At 42.2% G+C, this 22,143-nt stretch overlaps 1 protein-coding gene across 2 annotated transcripts in view; it reads left to right on the forward strand.

The window, feature by feature from the left end:
- LOC133557194 (rab GTPase-activating protein 1) overlaps nt 1–22,143 on the forward strand; it is a 125,899-nt gene that overhangs the window by 89,503 nt on the left and 14,253 nt on the right. For both annotated transcript variants that reach the window (XM_061907470.1, XM_061907471.1), the window contains 7 exons: nt 2,735–2,809; nt 7,481–7,606; nt 7,665–7,808; nt 7,876–7,917; nt 7,983–8,111; nt 17,265–17,357; nt 18,966–19,076. In XM_061907470.1, the coding sequence (XP_061763454.1) occupies nt 2,735–2,809; nt 7,481–7,606; nt 7,665–7,808; nt 7,876–7,917; nt 7,983–8,111; nt 17,265–17,357; nt 18,966–19,076 (720 nt within the window). The remainder of the gene's footprint in view (nt 1–2,734; nt 2,810–7,480; nt 7,607–7,664; nt 7,809–7,875; nt 7,918–7,982; nt 8,112–17,264; nt 17,358–18,965; nt 19,077–22,143) is intronic.

A 22,143-nucleotide genomic window follows, 5' to 3' on the forward strand; every position in this document is an offset into this window, starting at 1 on the left:
CAGGTGTCAGTGTGTTGATGTTCTTCCCTCCTAATTGATGCAGGTGTCAGTGTGTTGATGTTCTTCCCTCCTAATTGATGCAGGTGTCAGTGTGTTGATGTTCTTCCCTCCTAATTGATGCAGGTGTCAGTGTGTTGATGTTCTTCTGTCTTCATTGATGCAGGTGTCAGTGTGTTGATGTTCTTGCTTCCTATTTGATGCAGGTGTCAGTGTGTTGATGTTCTTGCTTCCTATTTGATGCAGGTGTCAGTGTGTTGATGTTCTTGCTTCCTAATTGATGCAGGTGTCAGTGTGTTGATGTTCTTGCTTCCTAATTGATGCAGGTGTCAGTGTGTTGATGTTCTTCCTTCCTAATTGATGCAGGTGTCAGTGTGTTGATGTTCTTCTGTCTTCATTGATGCAGGTGTCAGTGTGTTGATGTTCTTCTGTCTTCATTGATGCAGGTGTCAGTGTGTTAATGTTCTTCTGTCTTCATTGATGCAGGTGTCAGTGTGTTGATGTTCTTCCCTCCTAATTGATGCAGGTGTCAGTGTGTTGATGTTCTTCCCTCCTAATTGATGCAGGTGTCAGTGTGTTGATGTTCTTCTGTCTTCATTGATGCAGGTGTCAGTGTGTTGATGTTCTTCTGTCTTCATTGATGCAGGTGTCAGTGTGTTGATGTTCTTCTGTCTTCATTGATGCAGGTGTCAGTGTGTTGATGTTCTTCCCTCCTAATTGATGCAGGTGTCAGTGTGTTGATGTTCTTCTGTCTTCATTGATGCAGGTGTCAGTGTGTTGATGTTCTTCTGTCTTCATTGATGCAGGTGTCAGTGTGTTGATGTTCTTGCTTCCTATTTGATGCAGGTGTCAGTGTGTTGATGTTCTTCCGTCTTCATTGATGCAGGTGTCAGTGTGTTGATGTTCTTCCTTCCTAATTGATGCAGGTGTCAGTGTGTTGATGTTCTTGCTTCCTATTTGATGCAGGTGTCAGTGTGTTGATGTTCTTGCTTCTTAATTGATGCAGGTGTCAGTGTGTTGATGTTCTTCCCTCCTAATTGATGCAGGTGTCAGTGTGTTGATGTTCTTCCCTCCTAATTGATGCAGGTGTCAGTGTGTTGATGTTCTTCCCTCCTAATTGATGCAGGTGTCAGTGTGTTGATGTTCTTCCCTCCTAATTGATGCAGGTGTCAGTGTGTTGATGTTCTTCTGTCTTCATTGATGCAGGTGTCAGTGTGTTGATGTTCTTGCTTCCTATTTGATGCAGGTGTCAGTGTGTTGATGTTCTTGCTTCCTAATTGATGCAGGTGTCAGTGTGTTGATGTTCTTGCTTCCTAATTGATGCAGGTGTCAGTGTGTTGATGTTCTTCCTTCCTAATTGATGCAGGTGACAGTGTGTTGATGTTCTTCTGTCTTCATTGATGCAGGTGTCAGTGTGTTGATGTTCTTCTGTCTTCATTGATGCAGGTGTCAGTGTGTTAATGTTCTTCCTTCCTAATTGATGCAGGTGTCAGTGTGTTGATGTTCTTCCTTCCTAATTGATGCAGGTGACAGTGTGTTGATGTTCTTCTGTCTTCATTGATGCAGGTGTCAGTGTGTTGATGTTCTTCCCTCCTAATTGATGCAGGTGTCAGTGTGTTGATGTTCTTCCCTCCTAATTGATGCAGGTGTCAGTGTGTTGATGTTCTTCTGTCTTCATTGATGCAGGTGTCAGTGTGTTGATGTTCTTCCCTCCTAATTGATGCAGGTGTCAGTGTGTTGATGTTCTTCCTTCCTAATTGATGCAGGTGTCAGTGTGTTGATGTTCTTCCCTCCTAATTGATGCAGGTGTCAGTGTGTTGATGTTCTTCCCTCCTAATTGATGCAGGTGTCAGTGTGTTGATGTGCTTCTGTCTTCATTGATGCAGGTGTCAGTGTGTTGATGTTCTTCCCTCCTAATTGATGCAGGTGTCAGTGTGTTGATGTTCTTCCCTCCTAATTGATGCAGGTGTCAGTGTGTTGATGTTCTTCTGTCTTCATTGATGCAGGTGTCAGTGTGTTGATGTTCTTCTGTCTTCATTGATGCAGGTGTCAGTGTGTTGATGTTCTTCTGTCTTCATTGATGCAGGTGTCAGTGTGTTGATGTTCTTCCCTCCTAATTGATGCAGGTGTCAGTGTGTTGATGTTCTTCTGTCTTCATTGATGCAGGTGTCAGTGTGTTGATGTTCTTCTGTCTTCATTGATGCAGGTGTCAGTGTGTTGATGTTCTTCTGTCTTCATTGATGCAGGTGTCAGTGTGTTGATGTTCTTCTGTCTTCATTGATGCAGGTGTCAGTGTGTTGATGTTCTTCCCTCCTAATTGATGCAGGTGTCAGTGTGTTGATGTTCTTCCTTCCTAATTGATGCAGGTGTCAGTGTGTTGATGTTCTTCCCTCCTAATTGATGCAGGTGTCAGTGTGTTGATGTTCTTCCCTCCTAATTGATGCAGGTGTCAGTGTGTTGATGTTCTTCCCTCCTAATTGATGCAGGTGTCAGTGTGTTGATGTTCTTCCTTCCTAATTGATGCAGGTGTCAGTGTGTTGATGTTCTTCCCTCCTAATTGATGCAGGTGTCAGTGTGTTGATGTTCTTCCCTCCTAATTGATGCAGGTGTCAGTGTGTTGATGTTCTTCCCTCCTAATTGATGCAGGTGTCAGTGTGTTGATGTTCTTCCCTCCTAATTGATGCAGGTGTCAGTGTGAAATGAGTGTATGGTGACGTGTGCTGTGCTCCCCCTGCAGGCGTACTCGGTGTATGACCAGGAGATCGGTTACTGCCAGGGACAATCCTTCTTGGCTGCGGTACTGCTGCTGCACGTGAGTCGCTCTGTTTGGCTTTGATGTGCCGCCGCTCCTTTTTATCAACAGCATTCCTCCAACGGGATGTTTTCTTCCCCTTGGAAGTACAGGGAGCAAATGTTTAGTGTTTGATATCTTTGCCTTCAGATACGTGTGTGTGTGTGTGTGTGTGTGTGTGTGTGTGTGTATGTGTGTGTGTGTGTGTGCGCGCGTGTGCGTACACGTGAGGTGTTTTTGCTACCACACAATATTAATAGATAGATAGATAGATAGAACACATTTCCAGCCACTGGAGGTAGGATAAAGAAGTATTCATGATAGTATTAGTCCATTTCTTTCTATCTTCTGCCTGGAAAGGACATTTTAGCAGACTTCTACAGTGGTACAAACTTAATTGGTTCTTGAGCAGGGTTCGCAAACAAAAAAGTTTGTATATTGAGAAACATGAGAAAGGATGGAAATATAAACAGCAAACAGGTTTGTACACAGCATATAAAGTTATATTGCACGGGGTGTCAAAAGCGCGGACCGAGGTTGTCCATTTTATGACCACAAATTGCAATTGGAAGTGTACACAGCATTTACTTATATGACCCAACCCAAACAACCTCTCCCACTCATGGCACAAACAAAGTTAAGTGTGACAACTAGTCACACTTAACACAACCTGCTCACTGGACTTTGTGGATGTGTTAAAAAAAAAAGTCCAAGCGTAACACATAATTGTGTGTGTGTGTACAAACCCTGTTTCCATATGAGTTGGGAAATTGTGTTAGATGTAAATATAAACAGAATACAATGATTTGCAAATCCTTTTCAAGCCATATTCAGTTGAATATGCTACAAAGACAACATATTTGATGTTCAAACTCATAAACTTTATTTTTCTTTTGCAAATAATCATTAACTTAGAATTTCATGGCTGGAACACGTGCCAAAGTAGTTGGGAAAGGGCATGTTCACCACTGTGTTACATCACCTTTTCTTTTAACAACACTCAATAAACGTTTGCGAACTGAGGAAACTAATTGTTGAAGCTTTGAAAGTGGAATTCTTTCCCATTCTTGTTTTATGTAGAGCTTCAGTCCTTCAACAGTCCAGGGTCTCCGCTGTCCTATTTTACGCTTCATAATGCACCACACATTTTCCCTGGGGGACAGGTCTGGACTGCAGGCGGGCCAGGAAAGTACCCGCCCTCTTTTACTATGAAACCACGCTGTTGTAACACGTGGCTTGGCATTGTTTTGCTGAAAAAAGCAGGGGCGTCCATGATAACATTGTTTGGATGACAACATGTGTTGTTCCAAAACCTGTATGGACCATTCAGCATTAATGGTGCCTTCACAGATGTGTAAGTTACCCATGTCTTGGGCACTAATACACCCCCATACCATCACACATGCTGGCTTTTAAACTTTGCGCCTATAACAATGCGGATGGTTATTTTCCTCTTTGTTCCGGAGGACACCACGTCCACAGTTGCCAAATATAATTTGAAATGTGGACTCGTCAGACCGCAGAACACTTTTCCACTTTGCATCAGTCCATCTTAGATGAGCTCGGGTCCAGCAAAGCTAGCGGCGTTTCAGGATGTTGTTGATAAATGGGTTTGGCTTTGCATAGTAGAGTTTTAACTTGCACTTACAGATGTAGCGACTAACTGTAGTTACTGACAGTGGTTTTATGAAGTGTTCCTGAGCCCATGTGATAATAAATAAATAAAGGATAAATGGGTTGTACTTCTATAGCGCTTTTCTACCTTCAAGGAGGGAGCTGCCATGCAAGGCGCTAACCAGCACCATCAGGGTGAAGTATCTTGCGCAGGACAAAACGGACGTGACTAGGTTGGTTCTAGGTGGGGATTGAACCAGGGACTCTTGGGTTGCGCACGGCCACTCTCCCTCACACTGATGTTGGTTTTTGATGCAGTACCGCCTGAGGGATCAAAGGTCCATAATATCATCGCTTACGTGCAGTGATTTCTCCAGATTCTCTGAACCTTTTGATGATTTTACAGACCGTAGATGGTAAAATCCCTAAATTCCTTGCAATAGCTCGTTGAGAAATGTTGTTCTAAAACTGTTCCACAATTTGCTTACAAAGTGGTGACCCTCACCCCATCCTTGTTTGTGAATTACTTAGCATTTCATGGAAGCTGTTTTTATATCCAATCATGGCACCCACCTGTTCCCAATTAGCCTGCACACCTGTGGGATGTTCCAAATAAGTGTTTGATGAGCATTCCTCAACTTTATCAGTATTTATTGCCACCTTTCCCAACTTCTTTGTCACGTGTTGCTGGCATCAAATTCTAGAGTTAATGATTATTTGCAAAAAAAAAATGTTTATGAGTTTGAACATCAAATATGTTGTCTTTGTAGCATATTCAACTGAATATGGCTTGAAAAGGATTTGCAAATCATTGTATTCTGTTTATATTTACATCTAACACAATTTCCCAACTCATATGGAAACGGGGTTTGTACATGTGTGGGGTTTATATGTTTGTACATAAATAATATTACTTTACTTGCAGTTGGCTTTTGGACCCGGCCCAATTTTGTTAAGCCTAATGAGGCCCACGAGTCAAAATACTAGGACACCTGTACTGTACATCATCTGTACTGTACATCATCTGTTCTGTACATCATCTGTACTGTACATCATCTGTACTGTACATCAAGCTAACCCAACAAGAAGGTGATGCATCAACTTTCTCTTTATTGACAAGCCAAAACAACAACAACAAGCGGAACTGTCACACACAGAAGACTCTTTGGTGCCCTCACAAACGATCAGAACTCCCAAAGATTCTTCATTTTAATGACCAAATTGCTACAATAAGAAACAAAAGCCACACTGCAAAAAATAACTGACAAAATATAAAAGACTGGGTTTCAGTTTTTAAAAAATATACATTTGCATAGCACCTTTCACAGACAAAAAGCCACAAAGTGTTTCACATCACAGTTAAAATATCAAAAATTCAATGTCATTTTAAAGGCTAACATAAATATAGTGTATGGAAACACAATATATAAGGCAGTATGAATAAACAATATAAAACCAAAAGAAAAGCCAACATAAAATGCCCAGGAGTAGTTAATTATATTTGTCTTAAATCTGCTTTTGAAAGTGTCAACAACACATCCTGAATTAAGATTAGTACATTTACAAATTATTTTTAATTTGAATTTAAGATTAAAGTTAAGTATTTTATTGTGAAAACAAGCAATATTCAACTTGCGTCCATCCATCCATTTGGTACCTCTTGTCCCTTTTGGGGTCATTTAATATGTGATGAAAACAAAAAACATTTTATTTATTCAGACTTTTTAACCATCCTCTGTATATTTGTAATGATTGACAGTTGACAGTCTTGTCCCAAGTCAACGCTGCCACCTAGAGGTACTACTGCTCCACTGCAGGATGTAGTGAGTGTGACGTTTAAGTGGCAATCTAAAAGGTTTTACCACAGTGCTGCATTCATTATTACACTGCCATGTCCACACTGCCACCTAGTGAGCATGAAGGTGACGTAGTGAGTGTGACCTTTAAAGGGCAAATGAAATGAGATGTTCTTATTTAAACGGGGATAGCAGCTCCATTCTATGTGTCATACTTCATCATTTCCCCATATTGACATTTTTGCTGAAAGGATTTAGTAGAGAACATCCACGATAAAGTTCGCAACTTTTGGTCGCTAATAAAAAAGCCTTGCCTGTACCGGAAGTAGCAGGCAATGTGCGCGTGATGTCACGGGTTGTGGAGCTCCTCACATCTGAACATTGTTTAAGATCATGGCCACCAGCAGCGAGAGCGATTCGGACCGAGAAAGCGACAATTTCCCCATTAATTTAAAAGAGGATAAAAGATTTGTGGATGAGAATAGTGAGAGTGAAGGAATAGGGGAAAAAAAGAGCGGGCAGTGGGAGATGTTATTAGACACATTTACTAGGATAATTCTGGAAAATCCCTTATCTGCTTATTGTGTTACTAGTGTTTTAGTGAGATTATATAGTTGTACCTGAAAGTCGGAAGGGTGTGGCCACGGGTGTGGTGACTGCCAGTGTCTGAGGGAAGCCACGTAGGAGATTTAGAGTAACGACACAAGCTCCGCTCATGTCTACGGTAAGAGCCGACTTATTACCACAATTTTCTCACCAAAACTTGCCGGTTGACAGGTGGTAAAGAACCATGTTCGCTTGACCGCTCTGTTCCATAGTAAAGCTTCACCGTCATCTTTCGGGAATGTAAACAAAGAAACACCGGCTGTGTTTGTGTTGCTAAAGGCAGCCGCAATACACCGCTTCCCACCTACATCTTTCTTCTTTGACGTCTCCATTATTCATTGAACAAATTGCAAAAGATTCAGCAACACAGATGTCCAGAATACTGTGTAATTATGCGATGAAAAGAGCCGACTTATAGCTGTGAACGGTGCTGGACCAATGCGGGACGTCACGCGCACGTGTCGTCATACTGCGACGATTTAGCTGATACTTCCGCGCGAAATTTAAAATTGCAATTTAGTAAAGTAAAGCGGCCGTATTGGCATGTGTTGCAATGTTAATATTTCATCATTGATATATAAACTACCAGACTGCGTGGTCGCTAGTAGTGGCTTTCAGTAGGCCTTAAAAAGGTTTTACCAAAGTGGTGAGCGTTTTGGCGGTGTGTGCTGCTCAGATGCCAGAGGAGCAGGCGTTCAGCGTGCTGGTGAAGATCATGTTCCAGTACGGCCTGAGGGACCTCTTCAAGCAGAACTTTGAGGACCTGCACTGCAAGTTCTTCCAGCTGGAGAGACTCATGCAGGTGCGTGTGCGGCCACTACATTAGGGACGCCGGCGTCACCGTGTCTGCCCTCCGCCAGGAACACTTACCCGACCTGTACGCCCACTTCCTCAACGTGGGCCTGGAGGCTCACATGTACGCCTCCCAGTGGTTCCTCACCCTCTTCACCGCCAAGTTCCCGCTCTACATGGTCTTCCACATCATCGACCTGCTGCTGTGCGAGGTGAGGACGCCTCCATCGTGCATCCCATGACGCATTTGACCCGCTTTGCCTCCTCCTCCTCCCTCAGGGCATCAGTGTGATCTTCAACGTGGCTCTGGCGCTCCTCAAGGTAATGCTCTCACGCACCTTTCGTGCCTTGCTGCCCTTCACCGCCTTCTCTCGCGTCCTGGTCAGACATCCAAAGACGACCTGATCCAGGCCGACTTCGAGGGCGCCCTCAAGTTCTTCCGCGTGCCGGTTCCCAAAAGGTATCGCTTTGAGGAGAACGCCAAGAAGCTGATGGAGCTGGCCTGCAGCATGAAGGTGAGGTCCACTCCTAGATTTTACTAACACTTTCTCCATTTACTTGTGCCATCTACTCTCATAACTCTTGGACTTTGGCCCCAAAATCACTTGGTTGAGGGCCGAAAGACAATTGCATGTAAAGTAACCAAATATATATATATATATATATATATATATATATATATACATACGGTACATACATAAATATTTACATACATATACATATTTACACATATGTATGTGTGTGTATATATGTATATATACATATATATATATATATATATATATATTAGGGCTGGGCAACGATTAAAAAGTTTAATCACAGTTAATCGCACTATTTCTCCGATTAATCGCGATTAACTGCATTGTATACGCAAAGCCCAATAATGAATTCAAAAGTAGTGTGTAGTGCACCTTTATTGGAATATTCTCCCACATGAACAAAAGTGCCAAAACATTTGTTGTGCAAACACAATTTAAATCAGTCCTTGTTAAACAGTAGCAGTTAAATAGCATATTTGATGAAAATCAACTCCAAAAATGTAAATACAAACATTTAAGCTTATTGCCACTGCCAGGGTATTTAAGTTATCCTGTTTGTTATGGAAAATAAATATAATCTACATACAAATCTCTGAGCCACAATCATAACATCTGAACAGGCAATTTCTGAGGTAACAGCAGAAACATTTTTTTTTTATCAGGGATCTTATGTTTAAAAAACCTATATTATAGGTAGTGGGCTGTTTTAGGGAATTTTGGATCAAATTATCCGTAGTAGCAATATTAATAATGTTGTGTTTATTCTGCGTAGTGCACTTAAAATAATTATGACCATATCTAGGAATTGATATGATGGGAATTTTCCGATTGTTTGCTTGGTGCTTTGATAAACTGAAGGCATCATATACATGGTACTATATTGTGATGTTATGAGAACTACCCTACCCAGCATGCAACAGGAGTGAGGAGCATGTATAGGTTGTGTCGCCATGACGACATCTTGTATGTTGTGATATGCACGCTCTGAAAGTAAACGTTAAGAAGTCAGCCAACACTCCTGGTCTGCATTATTCATAAATAGACAGACAACACATATACTCCGCTGCTTCACAGGCCGCTGGATGTAGCCGGCAAAGTATTCCCATGCTAGCTAGCCGCTCTAGCAAGCACGCCTCATTCAGTCCAAAACGGCCCGATCTATCCACATCCAGAATTGTCTGGCGGTCGTAAGTGATCCCGGAGTGACCACGCTGTAAGCCAGCCATGACATTTGCAGAATTGTCCGCTATTTTTGCCAAATGTTCCATCTTTACCAAGAGCCCCTCCACGCCGGGCGACGCCATCTTGTTAAGAAAAGGCGTTAACAAAATAAAAGCATGTAAACAACATACGCAAATGTGCGATAAAATAATTGTCGGCATTAATAGATTGATGAGTTAACGCGTAATTAACGCATTAATTTGCCCACCCCTAATTTATATATATATATACACATACATATATACACACACATATGTATATATATATATATTCGTGTGTGTGTGAATATGTATATATGTGCATGTATATTTGTATATGTGTGTATATACAGTATGTGTATATATTTACATATGTGTGTATATATGAATCAATGTGTATATATATGTATGTATATATGTATGTATATATGTGTATATATTAAGGGTGCAACGGATCAAAAAACTCACGGTTCGGATCGTCTCTCAGATCAGAGCCACGAATTGGTTCATTGTTCGGATCAGCAAAAAAAAGACAAGACAAATAAACAGAAGTTTTGTCTTTTTATTTTTTAACACTTTTAAATTACTAAATTAAAATATATGAAATCAAGTTAAAGTGCACAAGGCATAATATCTTCTTTTTAACATAATTAATGAAAAACAGTGCTACATTAAAGGGCATTTTTCCTTTCTTTAGACTTGGACCAATGACCATAAAAAAAAACAAATTAAAGTGCAACATAAGAATGCACAACAGCTTCCTTGAAACATATGTAGTGAAATAAAGTTTGACATCTGGAGTGATGCTGCTGTCTTCCACACTTGGAGCCATGGATTATACAAACCCTGTTTCCATATGAGTTGGGAAATTGTGTTAGATGTAAATATAAACAGAATACAATGATTTGCAAATCCTTTTCAAGCCATATTCAGTTGAATATGCTACAAAGACAACATATTTCATGTTCAAACTCATAAACTTTTTTATTTTTGCAAATAATCATTAACTTAGAATTTCATGGCTGCAACACGTGCCAAAGTAGTTGGGAAAGGGCATGTTCACCACTGTGTTACATCACCTTTTCTTTTAACAACACTCAATAAACGTTTGGGAACTGAGGAAACTAATTGTTGAAGCTTTGAAAGTGGAATTCTTTCCCATTCTTGTTTTATGTAGAGCTTCAGTCCTTCAACAGTCCGGGGTCTCCGCTGTCCTATTTTACGCTTCATAATGCGCCACACATTTTCCATGGGAGACAGGTCTGGACTGCAGGCGGGCCAGGAAAGTACCCGCACTCTTTTACTACAAAGCCACGCTGTTATAACACAGGGCTTGGCATTTTCTTGCTGAAATAAGCAGGGGCGTCAATGATAATGTTGCTTGGATGACAACATATGTTGTTCCAAAACCTGTATGGACCTTTCAGCATTAATGGGTTAGGGTTAGGGTTAGTATTGGGGTTAGGGTTAGGGTTACCCATGCCTTGGGCACTAATACACCCCCATACCATCACAGATGCTGCCTTTTCAACTTTGCGCCTATAACAATGCGGATGGTTATTTTCCTCTTTGTTCCGGAGGACACCACGTCCACAGTTTCCAAATATAATTTGAAATGTGGACTCGTCAGACTGCAGAACACTTTTCCACTTTGTATCAGTCCATCTTAGATGATCTCGGGCCCAGCAAAGCAAGCGGCGTTTCTGGATGTTGTTGATAAATGGCTTTGGCTTTGCATAGCACTTATGGTCACATAGTTCCCCTGGACCTCCACCCTTGCACTTATGCTCACATAGTTCCCCTGGACCTCCACCCTTGCACTTATGGTCACATAGTTCCCCTGGACCTCCGCCCTTGCACTTATGCTCACATAGTTCCCCTGGACCTCCACCCTTGCACTTATGCTCACATAGTTCCCCTGGACCTCCACCCTTGCACTTATGCTCACATAGTTCCCCTGGACCTCCACCCTTGCACTTATGGTCACATAGTTCCCCTGGACCTCCACCCTTGCACTTATGGTCACATAGTTCCCCTGGACCTCCATCCTTGCACTTATGGTCACATAGTTCCCCTGGACCTCCACCCTTGCACTTATGGTCACATAGTTCCCCTGGACCTCCGCCCTTGCACTTATGGTCACATAGTTCCCCTGGACCTCCGCCCTTGCACTTATGGTCACATAGTTCCCCTGGACCTCCGCCCTTGCACTTATGCTCACATAGTTCCCCTGGACCTCCACCCTTGCACTTATGGTCACATAGTTCCCCTGGACCTCCACCCTTGCACTTATGGTCACATAGTTCCCCTGGACCTCCACCCTTGCACTTATGGTCACATAGTTCCCCTGGACCTCCACCCTTGCACTTATGCTCACATAGTTCCCCTGGACCTCCACCCTTGCACTTATGGTCACATAGTTCCCCTGGACCTCCACCCTTGCACATATGCTCACATAGTTCCCCTGGACCTCCACCCTTGCACTTATGGTCACATAGTTCCCCTGGACCTCCACCCTTGCACTTATGGTCACATAGTTCCCCTGGACCTCCACCCTTGCACTTATGGTCATATAGTTCCCCTGGACCTCCACCCTTGCACTTATGCTCACATAGTTCCCCTGGACCTCCACCCTTGCACTTATGGTCACATAGTTCCCCTGGACCTCCACCTTTGCACTTATGGTCACATAGTTCCCCTGGACCTCCACCCTTGCACTTATGGTCACATAGTTCCCCTGGACCTCCACCCTTGCACTTATGGTCACATAGTTCCCCTGGACCTCCACCCTTGCACTTATGGTCACATAGTTCCCCTGGACCTCCACCCTTGCACTTATGCTCACATAGTTCCCCTGGAGCTCCACCCTTGCACTTATGGTCACATAGTTCCCCTGGACCTCCACCCTTGCACTTATGGTCACATAGTTCCCCTGGACCTCCACCCTTGCACTTATGCTCACATAGTTCCCCTGGAGCTCCACCCTTGCACTTATGGTCTCATAGTTCCCCTGGACCTCCACCCTTGCACTTATGCTCACATAGTTCCCCTGGACCTCCACCCTTGCACTTATGCTCACATAGTTCCCCTGGACCTCCACCCTTGCACTTATGGTCACATAGTTCCCCTGGACCTCCACCCTTGCACTTATGGTCACATAGTTCCCCTGGACCTCCACCCTTGCACTTATGGTCATATAGTTCCCCTGGACCTCCACCCTTGCACTTATGCTCACATAGTTCCCCTGGACCTCCACCCTTGCACTTATGCTCACATAGTTCCCCTGGACCTCCACCCTTGCACTTATGCTCACATAGTTCCCCTGGACCTCCACCCTTGCACTTATGCTCACATAGTTCCCCTGGACCTCCACCCTTGCACTTATGCTCACATAGTTCCCCTGGACCTCCACCCTTGCACTTATGCTCACATAGTTCCCCTGGACCTCCACCCTTGCACTTATGCTCACATAGTTCCCCTGGACCTCCACCCTTGCACTTATGCTCACATAGTTCCCCTGAACCTCCACCCTTGCACTTATGGTCACATAGTTCCCCTGGACCTCCACCCTTGCACTTATGGTCACATAGTTCCCCTGGACCTCCACCCTTGCACTTATGCTCACATAGTTCCCCTGGACCTCCACCCTTGCACTTATGCTCACATAGTTCCCCTGGACCTCCGCCCTTGCACTTATGCTCACATAGTTCCCCTGGACCTCCACCCTTGCACTTATGCTCACATAGTTCCCCTGGACCTCCACCCTTGCACTTATGCTCACATAGTTCCCCTGGACCGCCACCCTTGCACTTATGCTCACATAGTTCCCCTGGACCTCCACCCTTGCACTTATGGTCACATAGTTCCCCTGGACCTCCGCCCTTGCACTTATGCTCACATAGTTCCCCTGGACCTCCGCCCTTGCACTTATGGTCACATAGTTCCCCTGGACCTCCGCCCTTGCACTTATGGTCACATAGTTCCCCTGGACCTCCACCCTTGCACTTATGGTCACATAGTTCCCCTGGACCTCCACCCTTGCACTTATGCTCACATAGTTCCCCTGGACCTCCGCCCTTGCACTTATGGTCACATAGTTACCCTGGACCTCCACCCTTGCACTTATGGTCACATAGTTCCCCTGGACCTCCACCCTTGCACTTATGGTCACATAGTTCCCCTGGACCTCCACCCTTGCACTTATGCTCACATAGTTCCCATGGACCTCCACCCTTGCACTTATGCTCACATAGTTCCCCTGGACCTCCACCCTTGTACTTATGCTCACATAGTTCCCCTGGACCTCCACCCTTGCACTTATGCTCACATAGTTCCCCTGGACCTCCACCCTTGCACTTATGCTCACATAGTTCCCCTGGACCTCCACCCTTGCACTTATGCTCACATAGTTCCCCTGGACCTCCACCCTTGCACTTATGCTCACATAGTTCCCCTGGACCTCCACCCTTGCACTTATGCTCACATAGTTCCCCTGGACCTCCACCCTTGCACTTATGCTCACATAGTTCCCCTGGACCTCCACCCTTGCACTTATGCTCACATAGTTCCCCTGAACCTCCACCCTTGCACTTATGGTCACATAGTTCCCCTGGACCTCCACCCTTGCACTTATGGTCACATAGTTCCCCTGGACCTCCACCCTTGCACTTATGCTCACATAGTTCCCCTGGACCTCCACCCTTGCACTTATGGTCACATAGTTCCCCTGGACCTCCACCCTTGCACTTATGGTCACATAGTTCCCCTGGACCTCCACCCTTGCACTTATGGTCACATAGTTCCCCTGGACCTCCACCCTTGCACTTATGCTCACATAGTTCCCCTGGACCTCCACCCTTGCACTTATGCTCACATAGTTCCCCTGGACCTCCACCCTTGCACGTATGCTCACATAGTTCCCCTGGACCTCCACCCTTGCACTTATGCTCACATAGTTCCCCTGGACCTCCACCCTTGCACTTATGGTCACATAGTTCCCCTGGACCTCCACCCTTGCACTTATGCTCACATAGTTCCCCTGGACCTCCACCCTTGCACTTATGGTCACATAGTTCCCCTGGACCTCCACCCTTGCACTTATGCTCACATAGTTCCCCTGGACCTCCACCCTTGCACTTATGGTCACATAGTTCCCCTGGACCTCCACCCTTGCACTTATGGTCACATAGTTCCCCTGGACCTCCACCCTTGCACTTATGGTCACATAGTTCCCCTGGACCTCCACCCTTGCACTTATGGTCACATAGTTCCCCTGGACCTCCACCCTTGCACTTATGCTCACAAAGTTCCCCTGGACCTCCACCCTTGCACTTATGGTCACATAGTTCCCCTGGACCTCCACCCTTGCACTTATGGTCACATAGTTCCCCTGGACCTCCACCCTTGCACTTATGCTCACATAGTTCCCCTGGACCTCCACCCTTACACTTATGCTCACATAGTTCCCCTGGACCTCCACCCTTGCACTTATGCTCACATAGTTCCCCTGGACCTCCACCCTTGCACTTATGCTCACATAGTTCTCCTGGACCTCCACCCTTGCACTTATGGTCACATAGTTCCCCTGGACCTCCACCCTTGCACTTATGGTCACATAGTTCCCCTGGACCTCCACCCTTGCACTTATGGTCACATAGTTCCCCTGGACCTCCACCCTTGCACTTATGGTCACATAGTTCCCCTGGACCTCCACCCTTGCACTTATGCTCACATAGTTCCCCTGGACCTCCACCCTTGCATTTATGCTCACATAGTTCCCCTGGACCTCCACCCTTGCACTTATGCTCACATAGTTCCCCTGGACCTCCACCCTTGCACTTATGCTCACATAGTTCCCCTGGACCTCCACCCTTGCACTTATGGTCACATAGTTCCCCTGGACCTCCACCCTTGCACTTATGGTCACATAGTTCCCCTGGACCTCCACCCTTGCACTTATGCTCACATAGTTCCCCTGGACCTCCACCCTTGCACTTATGCTCACATAGTTCCCCTGGACCTCCACCCTTGCACTTATGCTCACATAGTTCCCCTGGACCTCCACCCTTGCACTTATGCTCACATAGTTCCCCTGGACCTCCACCCTTGCACTTATGCTCACATAGTTCCCCTGGACCTCCACCCTTGCACTTATGCTCACATAGTTCCCCTGGACCTCCACCCTTGCACTTATGCTCACATAGTTCCCCTGGACCTCCACCCTTGCACTTATGCTCACATAGTTCCCCTGGACCTCCACCCTTGCACTTATGCTCACATAGTTCCCCTGGACCTCCACCCTTGCACTTATGCTCACATAGTTCCCCTGGACCTCCACCCTTGCACTTATGCTCACATAGTTCCCCTGGACCTCCACCCTTGCACTTATGCTCACATAGTTCCCCTGGACCTCCACCCTTGCACTTATGCTCACATAGTTCCCCTGGACCTCCACCCTTGCACTTATGCTCACATAGTTCCCCTGGACCTCCACCCTTGCACTTATGCTCACATAGTTCCCCTGGACCTCCACCCTTGCACTTATGCTCACATAGTTCCCCTGGACCTCCACCCTTGCACTTATGCTCACATAGTTCCCCTGGACCTCCACCCTTGCACTTATGCTCACATAGTTCCCCTGGACCTCCACCCTTGCACTTATGCTCACATAGTTCCCCTGGACCTCCACCCTTGCACTTATGGTCACATAGTTCCCCTGGACCTCCACCCTTCTGTCGTGAGCGCAACAGATGACGTTAGTGATAGTTCGTCCACAACATTTTCTTCTCTTGCCAATAAAAATGTGGTACAGTCTTAAGGCTGAAGGTGGTGCGTGACGGGTTAAAAGCCTCCTTTTGCACAATGGAGTCTGCACCTATACAAACACCCATTAAATGTTACGGGGCGTTCAAGCTCCTCCGTTTCTCCGCTCGCCATTATCACACAATTGTTTATGGTGCGTGAAGGTTTTTTTATATAATGTTCACAAAGTTCAGTCAGGAGGTTGTGTTATGTGTGTTGGTTAGATGTTTTAATGCACTATGACTAGGGAAGGTTGTTTGCATTGGGTCATTCATGTAAATTATGTGCTTTGACCAATTATGTGTATAACTAAAGGTTGTTGATGTCAAATACTTATGATGTCCGCTAGATGGCGACATACAAACAGCATTACAATTAGAACATGAATGCAAGTATGACACTCATGAAGTGCAGCACTTGGCTGTGGACACCACTGATGGACACCAAATTAATGAAATAATTAGGTAAAGTTTTTTTTGTCTTTTGTATATTCTTGGCTAGCAGATTATAGTTTGCTTTGTGTAGCATTTTAGCTGTTTGCAAATTCACTATGTCCTGGAATTTCAGTATTTGTGATTGAATAAATCAAGTGTTTGTGTGTTGTTTCAGTACAACATGATGTATTATTATAACTCATCTTTTTTATAACACCGTTAATGAATGAAGTGTACTTTTGTACTTATTTCCCATATTTCTGTACAGATATGCAACAGTCGTGAGAAGTAGACAATATGAAGTCATTTGTGGTCTCCAACATGTTTTACTGTATTCCTTATTGTCCTGTTTCTGCCTACTTTATGTTGTATATTTTTGACGTGAGGTTTCCATTTCAATATTTCATCAATCGTTAGACATCTGGTATTATTTACTCTTTCAATTTCTTTGTGTTTGTGTTTGACTTTCTCTTCTACTGTTACCAAATATTTTTATTTTACTTTTGCCGAGATTCAAAGATACTGTTTTAGTCAAACCATTTTTTGAATTTGTTATTATTTATTTGTTATTATCATTTCTAGATCAATTCTATTGCAATCAATTGAAGCCTTAGATTTGCATATTTTCACAATTGTACCTGTTGAAAGGTGAGAGTGGTTTTAGTGGTAGTTGACTTTGTAACCACGCTTCTCAGATCAGCCAGAAGAAGCTGAAGAAGTTTGAGAAGGAGTACCACGCCATGATGGAGCAGCGGGAGCAGCAGGAGGCTCCCATCGAGCGATACGAGGTCTGTCGGAGAAACACCACACTTTATCATTTTAATATATCAACAAGGCGCTGCTACAAAGACAAACTGACATGCGTCTGAACCTCGAATTTTATAAGGTAATGATCGGACAATACTTTAGTATACGGGAATATCGTAATTTTGGAAAAGGTGATACCCCTGACAAGTACTAGGTCTATCGTATTACCGTTGCGATGCGTGCGTTCATTTATTATTTGTGTAAGACCACAGCTAGTCTATATTAGTAAACATTGATTGATTGATGATTGAACTGTCTGCATTTATGCCAGGGGTGTCAAACGTACGGCCCGAGTTCCGGATCAGGCCCATGAACAGGTTTTATCCGGCCCGCGGGATGAGTTTGCTAAGTATAAAAATTAACCTGAAATTTTGGAATGAAAGAAACAGCTGTTCTAAATGTGTCCACTAGATGTCACAATAGCAATTCTTTGTCGACGATGCTACATATGTACAACATTAACCACATGATGTCAGTACGTCAGTCCAGGAAAATGATCAAACTACATAAATAACATCCTGTAACGGCGTGGTGGCAGTGGGAGAGTGGCCGTGCGCAACCCGAGGGTCACTGGTTCAAATCCCACCTAGAACCAACCTCGTCACGTCCGTTGTGTCCTGAGCAAGACACTTCACCCTTGCTCCTGATGGGTGCTGGTTGGCGCCTTGCATGACAGCTCCCTCCATCAGTGTGTGAATGTGGAAGTAGTGTCAAAGCGCTTTGAGTACCTTGAAGGTAGAAAAGCGCTATACAAGTACAACCCATTTATCATTTATTTAATTTGATTTAAATATCATTTGTTTATCTTGATAGATTGAAAATGAACAACAATGAGTTGACATCATTTAGTCAGAAAATATAAATCACAGCAAATAAATTATTAAAAACCTGGCAACATTATAATTTGTACGTTTGTGCTTGTTCTATTTTCAAACAAAGATAACCATTTGAAGTTGTCTTTATTTTTAAGTTATCGTGCCGTAATTTCACCATGTGGCCCCCGATCTAAAAGGAGTTTGACACCCCTGATTTATACTATCTAAAAAAACTTTAAAAAAAATATTTATTCTATAAAAAGCACCCCAAACAACAGAAAAGTGCAGGATTACTAACCAGGCTGTGCAAGATCATCAAATACAGAAGACATGTTTCAATGAGGAATTCAGTTCTTTTTGGCAGCTAAGCACACAATAGCACACAAGCTAATAATCAGAAGCAATAAAAGCACACATTTGTCAACATAGTTATATATTACACACACATAAAAAGTCTCCAGTAACAAAGGTGTCCGCATCATTCATCTACTGCACCGTGAGCTTAACTTAACAATTACTACTCCACTTCAACTAAAAGACAGCATTCCAGGGGGTTAATAATAAATAGCTTAGTGTCGTTCCCTCTTTGATTCACGTCACACGTTCCAGTCTTGCGCAGGTCTACGATCCTGTCCCGGACTGATCTTCTACTCAAGTGTTAATGATGCACCCAGCAGTTAAAGTTCCATCCTCCTTGGGGTCGTCGTCGCTTTCACTTCCCGCTTCCTTCTTCTCCTTTTCATTGAACGGCCTGCTTGTGCATTTGCGGCGCAGAGGGAGAACCGACGCCTGCAGGACGCCAACATGCGTCTGGAGCAGGAGAACGACGACCTGGCGCACGAGTTGGTGAGCAGCAAGATCGCCCTGCGCAAAGACCTGGACAATGTGAGTCACATGACACCTGACCTGCTCCACCCACACACAGGTATAAGTGCAGGCTTAGTACCTTTCTACCTACTTACAGGTATAAGTGCAGGCTTAGTACACCTTTTATAAAGCGCTTCATTCATTGATGGTATTCAAATCTCTTGTCTGCTCAAAGTGCAGGACATCAAAATGACACGTTTATGTCATCCAAGCATGCACCTTCTCAATGTTACTCCATCTCATCTAAATGACACGTTTATGTCATCCAAGCATGCACCTTCTCAATGTTACTCCCTCTCATCTAAATGACACGTTTATGTCATCCAAGCATGCACCTTCTCAATGTTACTCCATCTCATCTAAATGACACGTTTATGTCACCTTCTCAATGTTACTCCCTCCAATCAAAATGACACGTTTATGTCACCTTCTCAATGTTACTCCCTCTCATCTAAATGACACGTTTATGTCACCTTCTCAATGTTACTCCATCTCATCTAAATGACACGTTTATGTCACCTTCTCAATGTTACTCCATCTCATCTAAATGACACGTTTATGTCACCTTCTCAATGTTACTCCATCTCATCTAAATGACACGTTTATGTCACCTTCTCAATGTTACTCCATCTCATCTAAATGACACGTTTATGTCACCTTCTCAATGTTACTCCCTCTCATCTAAATGACACGTTTATGTCACCTTCTCAATGTTACTCCATCTCATCAAATACACACTTTTCCCATTTGATGCCGTCTCACTTGCTTTGCACAAAGCACTTTCAAAAGAAGCAGAATAACGACTCAAAGACATAATGAAAGATAACAAAAAAACATCAAATTCAGTTTGGATATAAAAACGTGGATAAAAAGAATAAACCACAATGAAAACTAATAAAATAGAGTCAATGAAAAAGTAAGTTAAAATCAAATAAAGTACTTTTTAAAGAAGAATATCATCAACTTAAAAAGGCGGTGGTGCCTATCTCAGCTACAATCGGGCGGAAGGCGGCGTGCACCCTGGACAAGACAAAAATATATATTTATTTGGCTAGATTTTGATAACATTTCTGGACAGAATATTGGTTTTCTATCATTTTTATTTTTCTCACATGATTTTTATTTCATTATCATATTCTGTCCATCTGTGTCGATAGACAGAATATGATAATGAAATAAAAATCATGTGAGAAAAATAAAAATTGATAGAAAACCAATATTCTGTCTAGAAATGTTATCAAAATCTAGCCAAATAAATATATATTTTTTCCAATAACATAAAACCAAAGTAAAAAAAAAAGCAAATGAATGAACATGATAATACGATAAAAATGACGTGATATAAAATGACATAATCCCTTTTTTGGGGCCCTGCGATGAGGTGGCGACTTGTCCAGGGTGCACGCCGCCTTCCGCCCGATTGTAGCTGAGATAGGCACCAGCGCCCCCAAAGGGGAATAAGCGGTAGAAAATGGATGGATGGATATTCATTCATTTGCACATTTTTTTTACTTTAGTTTTACGATATTGGAAAAAAACATATTTATTTGGCTAGATTTTGATAACATTTGTAGACAAAATTTGGTTTTTCTATTTTTATTTCTCCCACTTGATATTTATTTCATGATTATATTCATTATTTTTTTCATACTTTAGTTTTATGTAATTGAAAAAAACAACTTGTTTATTTGGCTAGATTTTATTTACATTTCTGGACATAATGTTGTTTTTCTATTATTATTCTCTCACATGAGTTTTAATTCATGATTATATTCATTAATTTGCACTATTTTTCACTTTAGTTTTCTGTATGGTGTATATTTTTTTTAAAAGTTTGGATTTTATTGTTTCTGCATTATATTTATTTCTCACAACATTTTTATTTCATTATTATATTTATTAAAATAATTAATTATGTCATAAAATTGTTTTATTTAGTTGGTTAGATTTTATTGACATTTCTGGACAGAATGTAGTTTTTCTATGATTTTTTTTTCTGTCACGTGATTTGAATTTCCTGATTACATTCATTAATTTGTACGTTGTTTTTACTTTAGTTTTATGTCATTAAAAAAAATCTTACTTATGTGTTTGGATTGTACTAATATTTCGGGGCAGAATGTTATTTTTCTATTATTTTAATTTCTAATGGGATTTTTATTTTATTATTATATTCATTATCTTACACTTTTTTACTTTAGTTTTATGAAATAAAAAACATATTTATCTGGTTAGAGTGTATTAATATTTCTGGACAGAATGATGTCTATTATTTTTATATCTCATGTGATTTTTATTTATTTGTTATATTCAATTATTTGCACATTTTGAACTTTGGTTTTATGTCATTAAATAACATCTTTATATATTTGATTATATTTAATTGATATTTTAAGGACATAATGTTGTTCTTCTATTATTTTTCAATTGCTATGGAGGCAACAACATATAAGATTTATTTGAGGTGATTTCTATTTTAAAATATAGGACCTCATTTTTCATTTGTTAAATGTTGTAAAAAGACATGTTGCTGAATATTTTGCATGATTGTATATAAGAATATAATAATAATATATAATTTTGTATTATTATAATAATATCAATAAGTGGTGTGTGTCAGGCGGAGGAGATGTATGTAATAATAATAATAATAAATGATGTGGTAGGCGGAGGAGAAGTATATAATAATAATAATAATAAATGATGTGGTAGGTGGAGGAGAAGTATATAATAATAATAATAATACATGATGTGGTAGGTGGAGGAGAAGTATATAATAATAATAATAATAATAAATGATGTGGTAGGTGGAGGAGAAGTATATAATAATAATAATAATAGTAAATGATGTGGTAGGTGGAGGAGAAGTATATAATAATAATAATAATAAATGATGTGGTAGGTGGAGGAGAAGTATATAATAATAATAATAATAATAAATGATGTGGTAGGTGGAGGAGAAGTATATAATAATAATAATAATAATAAATGATGTGGTAGGTGGAGGAGAAGTATATAATAATAATAATAATAATACATGATGTGGTAGGTGGAGGAGAAGTATATAATAATAATAATAATAATA

Source organism: Nerophis ophidion, linkage group LG08 (genome assembly GCF_033978795.1).
Source record: "Nerophis ophidion isolate RoL-2023_Sa linkage group LG08, RoL_Noph_v1.0, whole genome shotgun sequence".
In the NCBI taxonomy this organism is placed as follows: Eukaryota; Metazoa; Chordata; class Actinopteri; order Syngnathiformes; family Syngnathidae; genus Nerophis; species Nerophis ophidion.